Source organism: Mandrillus leucophaeus, unplaced genomic scaffold, assembly GCF_000951045.1.
Source record: "Mandrillus leucophaeus isolate KB7577 unplaced genomic scaffold, Mleu.le_1.0 Scaffold55, whole genome shotgun sequence".
Lineage (NCBI taxonomy): Eukaryota > Metazoa > Chordata > Mammalia > Primates > Cercopithecidae > Mandrillus > Mandrillus leucophaeus.
The window spans coordinates 788,204-803,782 of NW_012105919.1; the positions used below are offsets into that span (position 1 = coordinate 788,204).

At 40.3% G+C, this 15,579-nt stretch overlaps 1 protein-coding gene across 2 annotated transcripts in view; it reads left to right on the top strand.

Annotated features, from left to right (window-relative positions):
- Positions 1–15,579, top strand: part of IFT81 (intraflagellar transport 81) — a 100,065-nt gene that overhangs the window by 56,549 nt on the left and 27,937 nt on the right. For both annotated transcript variants that reach the window (XM_011997855.1, XM_011997853.1), the window contains exon 12: positions 7,043–7,192. In XM_011997855.1, the coding sequence (XP_011853245.1) occupies positions 7,043–7,192 (150 nt within the window). The remainder of the gene's footprint in view (positions 1–7,042; positions 7,193–15,579) is intronic.

Here is a 15,579-nt window from a genome sequence, read left to right on the forward strand (position 1 = left end):
AAAAAAAAAATGGCTTTGTGGTTCTTAAACAATATAAAGTGCTTATTATATGATAGTCTTAAGTCTTCACAGCTAATTACTTTGAAAATCATTTTCATGCCAGATATTGAGGGAGAAAATTTACAGTAGGAGCAGCAATTCTTGTTTCACATAAATATCTAGAATGATGCCTGGAATCCATTAATTCTTTTGAGTTTTCTGATAAGCGAAAAACATTTATAAATGGTTACATTCTTAGAGAAATAAACTGCCTATCCATTACAGAAGCTAGCTCAGATTCTGATCATTACTCTTAAAGGTTGTAAAACATATTAAATACACAAAAGGAAAAAGAACATCTGTCAGTTTCCATTTTGATCACAAGGGAGCCGAGTCTTTAAAATTGATCCTGAAGCCAGAAGCTAGCACTGTAAAGCATTAGTCCATTACAAAAGATGAAGATTAGAGTTTCACACAACTGAGTACTCTCTCAGCACCTGCTAGCATAAATCACAAAGTATTAATCTTATTTGATCTCAGCATCTAAAATGATGGCTGCTCTTTCATAGAAGACTAACAGATTACAAATGTATATGGGTATAAATACATGGGTATTTGTACAAATGTATATGGGTAGTAAGAGCTGCCATAATGGGCTTTCCTGCCCAGTGGCAAGCTTTGTAGTTCACTTTACTGACAAATTCGTTTGGTTTACCTGTTAACGATACACTATGGGAAGGTTTTTCCTTAATGTTCTAAGAATATGTTGCTTACCTCCTATGCCTTTAAAAATTATTTTTTCATTTATAGGTAAAGGTGACTGGCTGAGAGTTCTTTATAATATCTTGCCCAGCTACAGCAAAGGTTGAGTGGATTAATATCTTGGCACACCTGCAATGTTTGTGGCACGTGTGTGTACTGGAGCATACCCCATTTAGGAAGCTCTGCTCCGGAGCAGTGCTACTCAAAGTGTGGTCTGTAGACTAGTTTTAGTTCAGAGACTGTTAGTTTCTTCTCATCTGCAGCCATATAAATTGAGAGGAAACATTTAGAAACCCTTATAGTCATTTGACCTCAGTATTTTCATTATTTTACAAAAATATCCGATGAACAAATGTTTAGAAATTTTTTAAAAAACTGGTCCTTTATCCTTAACAGATAGTTTGAGAAGTCCTGCTACTCGTAGAAGTGGAGTTGGTGAGCCATAGAATATGTACAGTTTCTACTTCAGTAGACAAGCCAAGTTGTTTTCCAGACTGTTGCTCTAAATTACATATCTCGCTCTCTACTTCCTCCACATCATCACCAACACTTGATATTGAAAGATTTTTTATTTTTGCCAATTGGGTAGGTGTGAAAATGGCATCTCATTGTTGTCTTAATTTTTTTTTTTTTTTTAGATGGAGTCTCTCTCTGTTGCCCAGTATCTTCTCTGGCTTTGAGAAATTTGGCTCGCTTTTTCTATATTGCATTTATTTACTTGCTCAATCAGTTAACTTGCTTGTTTGCTCGATTTAAACAATCTATCAACTACTCCGGCCTCCTTCTTTACACACCAATTCTGTGCCCCTATCCCACCAACCACATTTTAACCCTCTGTGTCTATATTCCCCATGACTCCTTGCTCACCCCTCTGTGTCCTCAGCTGCCAGGCCTGCTAGCCTATGTCTCTGTGTGTTTCCTCAGCCCCTAACCCCATCATTGCATATCCTTAGCCATTCAGCCTTTTGATCTGTACTTCCATTAACTCCCCCTACTCCCCTGTGTCCCCAGTCACCAGGCTCCTGGTCCACACTTCTAATACAACTTCCCAAGTCCCCTCATTTCCCAGTATCCTCGACCTCTGAACCCTGTACCCCACCATGCCTCTATGCAGCTCCCCAACCTTACTGGTACCTTCATGCAGCTCTCTTATCTACTGCCCACCTCTCCAGCCACCATTTTGACCCCTGTGAACCAGGAATGGAAGGGAAGAGGAGGGCAATTTTTACCCTTACTCTCATCTGAGTGTACAGCAGAGTTTACCAGAGGCTTCACAAATGATCAGGCCATTGCTCTGGCAGCTAATGGAATTAGTACTTGTGTTTTATAAGTCTGAAGATTTAGCTTCAATGTGTTCATCAGTTTTGGTTTTTGTATGACATTGAAGATTCAGAAATAACCTAAAATCCAAATGATAATTAAAAGAAACCACGAATGGAAGAAAAAACATTGATAATGTGTTTTCTTTGTTCTAATTAATTGTGGAATAGTAGAGCTCTTAGAATGCTTTGATGGCTACCTATTGCTTAATCATATGTAACTGATTAATCTGACCTAGACTACTCTTCCATTAGGTATTATATATAATGAATATCAAATAATAACCAATCAGCATAAAGCACACTCAGTAATTTGTAGGTTTGTTCTTTCATCAGAAACATTTATAGCTTTCAGCTTTTAAAAATAGTGCTGGAGCACAGCAAGATAGAGAAGGGGAAAATTGGCCTCTATATTACAGAGGATAGCAGATGAACAGGGTTGATTTCATTTTGGGCACTTTGCCCAGGACACTTTTAATAGCATATATAGTTACTCTAGGGATTCTGAATCTGTGGTTATGTCAGGCTTACACATTTATTCTTTAAAAGGAAAATTTGCAAGTTATTAGACTTCAGGTACATTAGTATGACTTAATTTTTTAATTTTTAAAGAAGTTTCTATAATGCAGTTATTGAAAATTTGTGGTGTGAGGGCTGGATTCCTTAATATTAAAACTAACCTAATCATGGATAGAAAAATATTTTAAACTTTCTTCTTCTAAAACACAGTGTGTTCCTCAGTTCTTTCAAAATTTTTGTTTTTGTTTTTGTTTGGTTTGTTTTTGTTTTGTTTGTTTGTTTTTTTGAGATAGAATCTCGCTCTGTCACCCAGGCTGGAGTGCACTGGCACTATCTCAGCTCACTGCAACCCCCGCTTCCCAGGTTCAAGCGATTCTCTTGCCTCAGCCTCCCGAGTAGCTGGGATTACAGGCACACACCACCATGCCTGGCTAATTTTTTATATTTTTAGTAGAGATGAGGTTTCGCCATGTTGCCCAGGCTGGTCTCAAACTCCTGAGCTCACACAGTCCCCCCACCTCAGCCTCCCAAAGTGCTGGGATTACAGGTGTGAGCCACCGCACCTGGCCAACTCTTTCAAAGTTTAAGTCAAGTTTAAAAGATGTCTAAACTAGGAATTGGAAGTTTATTTAACGTGAAGAATTTTTAATCTTAATATTTTAAAGGAATGTATACTCAGGAATCAAGTATTTTAGAAAAAAAATTTTAGAGATGCTGTACTTTCTATTTTACTACTTTATAAGTTAGAATTATTGACCTTAGAATTTGCTTTAAAAATTGGAAGGAAAAGCCAGGCACAGTGGCTCATGCCTGTAATCCTAGCACTTTGGGAGGCCAAAGTGGGCGGATCACCTGAGGTCAGGAGTTCGAGACCAGCCTGGCCAACATGGTGAAACCCCATCTCTACTAAAAATGCAAAAATTAGCCAGGCATGGTGGTGCATGCCTGTAATCCCAGCTACCCGGGAGGCCGAGGCAGGAAAATCGCTGGAACCCTGGAGGCAGAGGCTGCAGTGAGCCAAGATCGTGACACTGCACTCCAGCCTGGGTGAGAAAGCAAGACTTAAGAAAAAAAAAATTGGAAGGAAAAATACCAATATGGGCTGGGCACAGTTGCTCATGCCTGTAATCCCAGCCCTTTGGGAGGCCAAGGTGAGTGGATCAGCTGACGTCAGGAGCGAGAGACCAGCCTGGCGTGGTAGCAGGCACCTGTAATCCCAGCTACTTGGGAGGCTGAGGCAGGAGATTCGCTTGAACCTGGGAGGTGGAGGTTGCAGTGAGGGGAGATTGCGCCGCTGCACTCCAGCCTTTGAGACAAGAGCAAGACTCCATCTCAAAAAAAGAAAAATAACAATATGGTAATAGAGCTTGTGTTGGGATAGTGGCTTTAAGTGAACTTTTCCTTTTTTCTGTTTTCCAAAATTTCAACAATATGTTCATTACTTTTATTATTTATAAAATTAGTTATTAACTATCCCCCAAAATTAGCTTTAAGAAGCAGTGGACATTAAAAAGGCTAAGATTCTTTTTTTTTTTTTTTTTTTTTGAGACAGAGTCTCAGTCTGTTGCCCAGTCTGGAGTGCAGTGGCGCGATCTCATTGCAACCTCCACCTCCCGGGTTCAAGCAATTCTTCTGCCTCAGCCTCCCAAGTAGCTGGGACTACAGGCACATGACTGGTCTTGAATTCCTGGACTCAAGCAGTCCCCCACCTCAGCCTCCCAAAGTGCTGGGATTATAGGCGTGAGCCAACTTGCCCAGCCAAAATTATTTTATATAGTACAAAAATCTGGAAATTATTAGTAGTCTTAATACAGAAGAGGAAGTGTTTTTTTAAGTCTTATGTTCTGTTTCAGAAATATCAGAAATTTCTGGCATTTTCTTCTGGTGTTTGCTTCTTACATTGAGCAATACTGTACAGTCATACATTGCTTAATGACAAGGATACATTTTGAGAAATGCACTGTTAGGCAGTTTTGTTGTTGTGTGTACATCATAGACCTTACACAAACCTTGATGATATAGCCTACTACACAACTAGACTGTATGCCATAGCCTATTGCTCCTAGGCTGCAAACTTGTGCAGCATGTTACTATACTAAATACTGTAGGCAACTGTAACAGAGTGGTAGGTATTATTTGTTTATCTAAATAGACCTAAACTTAGAAAAGGTACAGTAAAACTATGGTATTGTAGGCCAGGCACGGTGGCTCACGCCTGTAATCCCAGCACTTTTGAGGCCGAGTCCGGTGGATCACTTGAGGCCGGGAGTTCAAGACCAGCCTGATCAACAAGTGAAACCCCATCTCTACTAAAAATACAAAAATTAGCCAGGCATGGCGGTGGGTGCCCCTAATCCCAGCTACTCAGGAAGCTGAGGCAGGAGAATCACTTGAACCTGGGAGGCAGAGGTTGCAGTGAGCCAAGATGATGCCATTGCACTCTAGCCTGGGCAACAGAGTGAGACTCCATCTCAAAAATTATGTATATGATATTGTAATATTATACAAAGAAATCTTTCTTCCTTTCTTTCTTTCTTTCTTTCTTTCTTTCTTCCTTCCTTCCTTCCTCTTTCTTTCCTTCTTTCTTTTTCTTTTCTTTTCTCTCCTCTCCTCTCCTCTCTTCTCTTCTCTTCTTTTCTTTTCTTTTCTTTTCTTTTTTCTTTTCTTTTCTTTTCTTTTCTTTTCTTTTCTTTTCTTTTCTTTTGAGACTGAGTCTCACTCTGTTGCCCAGACTGGAGTGCAGTGGTGTGATCTCAGCTCACTGCAACCTGTGCCTCTGGGTTCAAGCGATTCTCTTGCCTCATCCTCCTGAGTAGCTGGGATTACAGGTGAGCACCACCATGCCCAGCTAATTTTTATATTTTTAGTAGAGACGGGGTTTCACCATTGAAGGAGGGGCAGGCACCATGTTGGCCAGGCTGGTTTCGAAGTCCTGACCTCAAGTGATCCAACCATCTTGGCCTCCCAAAGTATTGGGATTACAGGCGTGAGCCCCCACACCCAGCCTTGAATTCCTTTAAATATTATGCTACTTTGTTTGCTCTTCCAAACTCTAGTTGGTATTACTTAATAATGGGGTGTTTCCATTAGAGTTGTAACTTTTTTCCATTATTAGTTACAACTTTGATATCATGGGCAGGTAAATAGATAAATTAGATAACTACGAGTTTTCACTAACTTGGGATATTCTTAGCTTTTTAACATTTGGGATGGGTACCATCCCAGTGTCTCAGATGTCTGATAGCAATATATAGTCACAGTACATTTCTTAAGTGATAAATAGTAGCTACGAGTGTTGATGGTTCTGGTTGGCTATATTAGTCCCAGTAGTCCAATGGACTGCTACCAAAATAGTACAGTACATGAGATATACCATGATAAAACCACAACCAGAATTGTGGTCATTATCTCCTCCTTTTTCTTCTTTTTTAAACCTTTTTATTTTTATAAGATTGTGTTTCTGTTTTCCTAATCCTTATTTGTAAAGTCTAAAATGAATAGCTTTTATATAAGGATTTAGAATATTTAAGGCCAGGCACGGTGACTCATGCCTGTAATCCCAGCACTTTGGGAGGCCAGGGCGGGTGAATCACTTGAGTCGAGGACTTCGAACCAGCCTGGGCAACATAGTGAAATCCCGTCTTTACAAAAAATGCAAAAATTAGCCAGGCGTGTTGCTCTGCACCTGTGGGCCTCCTACTCAGGAGGCTGAGGCAGGAGAATTGCTTGAGCCCAGGAGGTTAAGGCTGCAATGAACTGTGATCCCACCACTGCACTACAGCCTGGGCAACAGAGCAAATCCTATCTCAAAAAAAATATATATATACACATGCATACATATATATACACATAAATATTTTATATGTATACATATACATATACACATAATATATACATATATGTACATATAATGAGTCAAAAAATTAAAAACAAAATATTTAAACACTCTGGGTGACAGAGTGAGATTTGGTCTCAAAAAAATAAATAAATAAATATAGGAATTCATTTGGTAAGTACTGTTTATTATCTATTATGTATTAGGCACTGTGCCAGATACAGAGGATACAATGCAGAGTTGCTTAGAGCAAGATACTTGCAGGTCCTGCCCTCATCAAGCTTAAGGAATAGTGGGGAAAACAAATACTGAACTGAAATTTAAAATGATGGCAATCGTTACACAGAACTGAATAGGCTCTGCAAATAAGTAACAAGAGTTTAACCTGGGTAGGGATGAAGACGGGAAGGTGGGGCTTGAGAAGTTTTCTAATAAAACTAAATTATTAAGTTATTATATAATTATTATATAATTATATAAAGTCTTATAATAAAACGAAATTATATATGTGTGACACATGTTGGGAAGTAGAAAAGAAAAAATGTTAATACATTGAGTTTATACAGATGTATGATATTTAGCTACTACTTTTCTACTCATTGGATTACATACTGTGTTTCTTTTACAGTTCAAACGATATGTCAGTAAACTTCGAAGCAAGAGTACAGTTTTCAAAAAGAAACATCAGATAATAGCTGAACTTAAAGCTGAATTCGGTCTTTTGCAGAGGACTGAAGAACTTCTTAAGCAACGTCATGAAAATATTCAACAACAACTGGTAATATGGTATTTTCTTGGGCTACTATAAATACAAATGCCAGGAGATTTATGGGTTACAGCTTTATACTGAGGTCATTGTTTTTACTGGAAAAATCATAAAAGTATTACTTTTCTCTGCTTAATTACAGACATGTCATAAGTTGATTCATTTATTTTTAATGTAGCAGTAAGCACTGGCTTTTGTGTGTGTGCTGACTTTGGGGTTATTAATAGAATAACTTGAATTCCAAGTAGGTTTTTTCTTTTGGTTAGTTAATATGAGTAAAATTATCATACCAAGAGAGTGACTGTAAAATTCTTTTTTATCATGGCCTGCTGGGCAGGAATTTCTAAGCAGCCACTTCCAAGAAGCTTTGGAAAGAAATATCCAGGAAAGTGCTGTGTGGAAGTCTGCTTCCAGGCTTATTCCTTATGTGTTTGTGCCTTGGTTGTCTGAGAAGAGTTAAACCCAAAGTAGTCCAACAGCAAGGTTGTTCTAATTGTAGATGCCAGTTCCTCAAGGTTTTCTTCATTTGGCTTTTATTTTTTCTTTCACCAATGGGGAAACTGTTTCATATGGGTGCTGGTTTACCAGCTAGCAATAATCTGGTAGAGGTAAGTGCAATTTCAACCTGTTGTGTTTCCTTTTAACTGGCAGTATGAACTGTCTCATGCTGATGAATATTATTTGCTTTTAGGGAACTTAAGGTTGAAAATTTACTGTGAATCAACATGGATTCTAACAGCACTAACTTTAAAACTGATAGTAGTAACTACATTATTGTTTACTTCAAAATATTTTCTAATTTCTATTGTGATTTCTTTGACCTTTTGGTTATGGCTTAAAATCAAACATTTGGGGGATTTTCTAGTTACCTTTCTATTATGAATTTCTAGATTATTTTCATTGTGACCAGAGAGCACACTCTGATTTCAGTCCTGTGAAATTTGTACTCTTGCATTATGGCCCAGTGTGTGGTCTGTTTTGGTAATTGTTTCATGTGCAATGAAAGGAATGTATATTCTGCGGTTGTTGGGAATAGTATTCTTTTTTTTTTTTTTTTTTTTTTGAGACGGAGTCTTGCTCAGTCACCCAGGCTGGAGTATAATGGTGCGATCTCGGCTCACTGCAAGCTCCGCCTCCCAGGTTCACACCATTCTCCTGCCTCAGCCTCCCAAGTAGCTGGGACTACAGGTGCCCACCATCACGCCTGGCTAATTTTTCGTATTTTTAGTGGAGATGGGGTTTCATCGTGTTAGCCAGGATGGTCTTGATCTCCTGACCTCGTGATTCGCCCACCTCGGCCTCCCAAAGTGCTGGGATTACAGGCATAAGCCACTGCGCCCGGCCGGGAATAGTATTCTAAGTATGTCAATTCAGTCAGTATGTTAGCCATGATATTCACATCTTCCATATTCCTGTTGATTTTTTGTCTGCCTGTTCCATCAGTTACTGAGATAAGTGTGTTAAAAATCTCTAACTATAATTATTGCTTTGTTGCTTTTTTTAGTTCCATCAGTTTTTGCTTTATTTTTTTTTTCTTAAGTTGGGTTCCTAGAAGCAGAGCTCGAGAAGGGAATTCTTTGTGCTAGTGATTTATTGAGGGAGTACCTTCGGAAGGAGGGGAGTGAGGGAAGCAGATGAGGCAACAGAAAAAAGCCAAGCAAGAAAAAGACATGGTCTGAACTGGAGTTGGCTTCATTCTGATCCCATGATCAACTTTGGAACAAGTTGCACTGGAGTTGATTCCACCTTGATGCAAGGGGGCTGGCCTTTTGTACCCCATGGCAGTCAGTCATTTAGCTGTGGTCAGGTATAACCTCTTAGGCGAGACACCTCCCATTTGGCTGAGGGCACTCTCTGGAGAAGAGTGTAACTATGAGCTATTTAGCAGTCAACACTCATAACAGTTTGCAAATGAGGTCTGAGTGGGGCACCAGCAACATCTACTACAGTTCACCCCTTGCACTAGTAGAATCTACTTGTTTGTCGCATTAAATTTACTCCACCCAGCTATAGCTTCTATAGGATTCTGGTTGGTCACAATTTCTAGGAAAACTTATAGGAGAAAGATTAGAGAGACAAATGGAAACTCTCATTGCTACATTTGGTTCCAAGGACATAACTGATATTCAACATCTCCTTCCTTTACTGTCTATTCTAGAGTTCCCTCACCTCAGCTAGCACCTCCTCTGGTTTAGATGACTTACTTGGTGGGATGACCCAGTTCCTCATCCTTGAGAAGTGTGAGACTCTAGTAATCATGCCCTTACCAGGCCATGGTTGCTATACTTCCGCATTTACAGTTAAAACTGGGCATGGGAATACTAAGATATGCCCTAATGGATCATCTGAGTCCTAAATATATTTCTTTCTGTCCCTATTATATAGCAGCATCTATATAGCCTTATGATATCCTGCTTTCTTTGCCTGCTAGTCTAATGACATGAGGAGCCCAAGTGACCAGATGATAGTCAGAACATTAAATGTCAAGGGCCTCTTAACGTGCCTTCTGATGGAAGCATGCCCACTCTGGCAACCAGAACACCTATACCCACAGAGCCTAAAGTTGTCTGGAAGGGAAGCATAATTCCCTAAAGTGGATCAATGGGGATCGTGGTTAGTGGTGACACCTATACTTTCATCTCATGGTTCTGAGACCTATGCTTTCTATTGAGAACATAGCACCATATCATGGGCATTGGTTTAAAGTGTACACCCCATCCTAAAGGTAGAACTCATTTTCATAGTCCATCCAGTTCCAAGCTGGGGCCTTACGTTTAAGACACTGGTCCACTATTCTGTCAGGCCATCAGCTTTCCAGATAGTGTAGTATGTGGTAAAATTACTGAATTATATGGTCATATGAAAGCTATCATACTTCCTTCCTTTGCTGTAAAGTGTATCCCTTGGTTTAAGGTGATATTATGTGAGATTCTACATCAGTAGACTGAATGCTCTTAGCCCTTGGATAGTACTGCTGGCTGAAGTACAATGGGCAAGAAAGACAAACCTATACCCAGAATATGGATCAGTCCCATTAAGGATGAAATGTCACCCTTTTCAGGGCAGAAAGAGTCTGATGTTATTAAATTGACACCAAATAAGGGGTTGGTTTCCTCAAGGGATGATTCCATACCCAGAGCTCAGGATTGGTCTCTGTTGCTAGTGGGTCAGGCGTTTGATATTGGCAGTAGCTAGATGAGCATGGATGAGAGAGAACCCATGCTGTTTGGCTCATACATAACTTCCATCTCTACCAACAAAGCCATTCTGTTTGTGAGTCCATTGTTTAAGCACTGTGTGGGCCAATGTCAGAGGCTGGCTGACATCTGCTGGCCAAATCATCCTTTCCACTTAGCTGTTCAGTGCCTCTTTTGCAGTGGACATTTTCTGGTTTCCATGTAATGAAAAGATCTTTATACTTAGTGCCTACACCCATAGGTTCATCCACATGCCTCTTTCCTGGACCTCCTTGTCCTTGCTGTCTTGCATCTTCCAGGGCCTTGACCGACAAGCTGAGCCATTTGCCACTGCCCAGAGGATACAGGATAATCTGGGGATTCAAGGTTCTCAAGTGGATCTATCCATATACCCACATCCCAGACTCAGCACCCTTTTTCTTCTCTTTTCTTACCTGACTTTGGCATAGAATATTTGCCTAGACTAAGAATTCAACTTTCTCTGGAGTTTTGCCAGTCTTAAAATTAAGTCCTGTGCCTGGTTTTCAGCTCCCTCTGCCCTTTAGCCATGGGAAATGAGGGTTTCTTTAAAGCCCTTAAGGAGGTTCTCTAACTTGATTACTTTGCTTTAAATTACAAATTAATGGATTTGAGCCTGTTATCTCTTCAACCATCAGTGGAGATTAGTGATAGCCACCCCAATTCCATAGTCCTTATAGTTACTATTTCTCCTCAAATGCCAGAAACGTTACACTGTCTAGTACATCTTTGTATCAGTTCAGATCCTCCAAGAAGCAGACATTGAGATGGGATTACATGTACAAGAGATTTATTGAAGGACACACTTAAGAAGGATAAAGGGAAGGGAGCAGGAGGAGGAAGGGAAAGCCTTCAGGCTCTGATCCAGGTCTGACACCTGTGAAAGGAGAGGGCAAAGGAAGGAAGATTGGGTAGAAATAGCCTCAAACTTCAGCACAACTCTGAGAAAGTTTTGGTCAGGTTAATGAAGAGTTCCTGAGCCAGTCACCTATTAGAGGAGTCCCTTGTCAGGCAGGACTGGGCCAACACTAGTACTACTGCCGTGCTCAGTCATTGGCTGAGAGCAGCTCCAGGGAGGCATAGCGTTGGTGCAAACATGGTGATGAACCCAAAGGGGCAGCAGCTATGGATGTCAGTCAGCTCTGTTCCCCTCAGCCAACTCTCTTGAAAGCAATCTGAGCCATAAAATTTTGCTTGCCACTACAATCCCCATCCACCTGTATTCTTCTTCCCCAATTCACCACAAGTGAAAGTCTTATTAGTTGCACTGCTACAACATACCCAGGACTGTCAGTACTCTACCTGCCACAGTGATAGAGTCCTTAGTTCCATTTAGCCAGTGAGTGATTGCACTCTAGTGCTTATGCCAGAGATTACAATATACACCCTTGACTGATTACAGTCTTCACTAGTTTTTTTTTGTTGTTTTTTTGTTTTTTTGTTTTTTTTGTGACAGAGTCTCTCTCTGTTGCCCAAGCCGGAGTGCAGTGACATGATCTCAGCTCACTGCAACCTCCACCCCCCAGGTTCAAGTGTTTCTCCTGCCTCAGCCTGCCAAGTAGCTGGGACCACAGGAGTGTGCCACCACACCCGGCTATATTTTTGTATTTTTTTTTAGTAGAGACAGGGTTTCACCATGTTAGCCAGGATGGTCTCGATCTCCCGACCTTGTGATCCACCCGCCTCAGCTTCCCAAAGTGCTGGGATTACAGGTGTGAGCCACCACGCCCAGCCAGTCTTCACTAAATTTTTACTTTTGCCGTGTCCTGGGCAATGCAAGAACCTAAAACACTTTAACTTTGTTTACCACCTTCCCATATTTAGTGCTATTGTTGATAATATTTTTTTTAATTCTAAGTACAGTTTTCTTGAGAAAGGGTCTTGTTCTGTTGCCCAGGCTGGAATGTAGTGGTACAGTCAGAGCTCACTGCAGCCCCAACCTCCTGGGCTCAAGTGATTCTCCCAAGTACCTGGACTACAGGCATGCACTACCACACCCAGCTAATTTTTGTGTGTATTTTTTTCAGAAATGGGGTCTCACTATGTTGTCCAAGCTGGCCTCAAACTCAGGGGCTCAGGCAATCCTCCTACCTCAGCCTCCCAAAGTGCTAGGATTACAGGTGTGAGCCACTGTGCCTGGGCCTAGATAGAGTTTAAATCGTACATGATATTATATTCAATATAATTCTAGATTATCTACCTGTTTACTCTTTTCATGGTTCTTCTTTTCTTCCTTCATCTTTCTTCTATTGGTATCTGCCTAATGAGCTCACCTTAAGTATTTCATTTAGTTCAGGTTTGCTGAAATCTCAGTTTTTGTTTTTCTTAAGACACCTGTGTTCTACCTTCATTTTGAAACACATTTTTACTGAATGTAGAATTTTTGGTTGGCAGCTATTTTCTTTCAGCACTTTAAAGTTTTTTTTGGTTTTTTTTGTTTTTTTTTTGTTTTTTTTTGGAGACGGAGTCTCGCTCTGTTGCCCAGGCTGGCGTGCAGTGGCCGGATCTCAGCTCACTGCAAGCTCCGCCTCCTGGGTTCACGCCATTCTCCTGCCTCAGCCTCCCGAGTAGCTGGGACTACAGGCGCCCGCCACCTTGCCCGGCTAGTTTTTTTGTATTTTTTAGTAGAGACGGGGTTTCACCGTGTTAGCCAGGATGGTCTCGATCTCCTGACCTCATGATCCTCCCATCTCAGCCTCCCAAAGTGCTGGGATTACAGGCTTGAGCCACCGCGCCCGGCCAAAGATTTAATTCCATTTTCTTCTGGCTTCCATTATTTATTTCATAACATCAACCATACATCTTGTTTTTTTTTCAAGGTAGTCTGTTATTCTCTGGTTGTTTTTAAGATCTCTCCGTGTTTGGTTGTTCAGTAGTTTTACTGTGACTTTTCTAGGTATGATTTTCTTTTTTATTCACTTGGCTTAGGGTATGTGAAGCTTCTTGAATATGTGGCTGGATGTCTTTGTTCATTTTTTAAAAGTTCTCAGCCATGTTTATTTATTTATTTACGTCTTTCTTTCTTTCTTTTTCTTTTTTTTTTTTTAAAGACAGGGTCTCACTCTGTTCCCCAGGCTGGAGTGCAGTGGTGTGATCTCAGCTCATTGCAGCCTCGACTTCCTGGGCTCAGGCAATTCTCCCACCTTAGCCTCCTAAGCAGCTGGGACCACAGGCCTGAGCCACCATGCCCAGCCTTTGTGTGTGTGTGTGTGTATTTTTGGTAGTTTTTTAGAGACAGGATTTTGCCATGATGCCCAGGCTGGTCTTGAACTCCTAGGTCCAAATGATCCACCTGCCTCAGCCTCCCAAGGCTGGGGTTACAGGCATGAGCCACCATGCCCAGCCCAGTATTTCTTCAATTATTACTACAATCTTATTCTGTCCTCTTTCACTTTAACTCCAACTACATGCATGTTGGACATTTTCACCATTTTCCATGTATTTCTTATGGGCTTAGTGTTTTTCTTTTTCTTTTTTTCATTTTCTATTACTTTTTTCCTCTCTGTGATTCAATCTGTATTTTTTTCTACTGTGCTATTTTCCAGTTGATTAATCTTCTTCTTTTTTGTGTGTCTCATCTGTTATTTAATTCATTTGTTGAATTCTTAATATCAATTATTATATTTCTCAGTTTTAGAATTTCCATATGATTCAATTTTATAGATTGCAGTTATTTGTAACATTTTTCAACTTTTTGTTTATTTTCTTGAATATATTAATCACAGCTATTTTAAAGTTCATGTCTGAAATTTATTTGAGCACCTATTTCTGTTGTCTGTTTTTTGTTTTTGTTTTTTTTTTCGAGACAGAGTCTCACTCTATCACCCAGGCTAGAGTGCAGTGGTGTGATCTTGGCTCACTGCAACCTCTGCCTCCTGGGTTCAAGTGATTCTCCCACCTCAGCCTCCTGAGTAGCTGGGACTACAGGCACCCACCACCACACCCGGCTAATTTTTTTGTATTTTTAGTAGAGACGGAATTTCACCATGTTGGCCAGGCTGGTCGTGAACTCCTGACTTTAAGTGATCTGCCCTTCTCGGCCTCCCAAAGTGATGGGATTACATGCGTGAGCCACTGTTCCTGGCCATGTATTTTTTTTCTTTTGATTTTCATTCATTTGGGCCTATTACTTTGCTTACTTAGTAATTTTTTTATTGAATGTTGGGTGTAAAGTGTCGTTAAATTTTAGAAGCTCTGACTATATTTGTTTTTAATTTTTTATTGAATGTTGGGTATAAAGTATCATTAAATTTTAGAAGCTCTGACTATATTTGTTTTTAATTTTTTATTGAATGTTGGGTATAAAGTGTTGTTAAATTTTAGAAGCTCTGACTATATTTTTTAATTTTTTATTGAATGTTGGGTATAAAGTGTCTTTAAATTTTAGAAGCTCTGACTATATTTGTTTTTCTATAAGGAGGATTTAATTTTTTTCTGGAAAGTTACCTTGATCAAGTTGAGTGTAGGTTTTTTTTGTTTGTTTTTTTTTCCTTAAGCTGGTATTTCTCCAGTTTTCTCTTAATCCAAAGATACAGTTCTTATACTTGTGGTAGAGACTTTAGGAAGTGGTCCTTACTCCAAGGATGTAGGTCTTACTCCTAGGTTATAGCCCTTCTAAGGAGTAGACCTTCTAGGTTTTCAGTTGATAATGTGAGGCATTTACCAAAGCCGGTGCACCCTGGCAAGTCTTGAATTCCTACCTTTATCTCTCTAGTACTGTGAGACTGCTACAATCTTTGCTCAGCTCTTTAATAACCCATCTGCTGATTCCCACTTGGTTTTTGAGAGTCTGACTCTGCTTGTGCATATCCTAAGATTTGGTAATGCCTAAAGAGGAAACTGCATACAGAATTTGGGGCTGATTCTCTTTAGGTCCCAGTCCCACTGACAGGCCAAAATCTTAACTCTTCTTCCATTCTGCCTTTCCTTGTCTTTCTTTCCTTTTGGTTCTTTCATTCTCTTCTGCACTCTCTTCAATACAGTTTTCACACTTACCATTCCACTGAAATATCTTTTGTCAGGCCGTGCATGGTGGCTCACACCTGTAATCCCAGCACTTTGGGAAGCCAAGGTGGGTGGATCACGAGGTCAGGAACCCGGGAGTCGGAGGTTGCAGTGAGCCAAGATCACGCCACTGCACTCCACCCTGGGTGACAGGGCGAGACTCTGTCTCAAAAAAAAAAA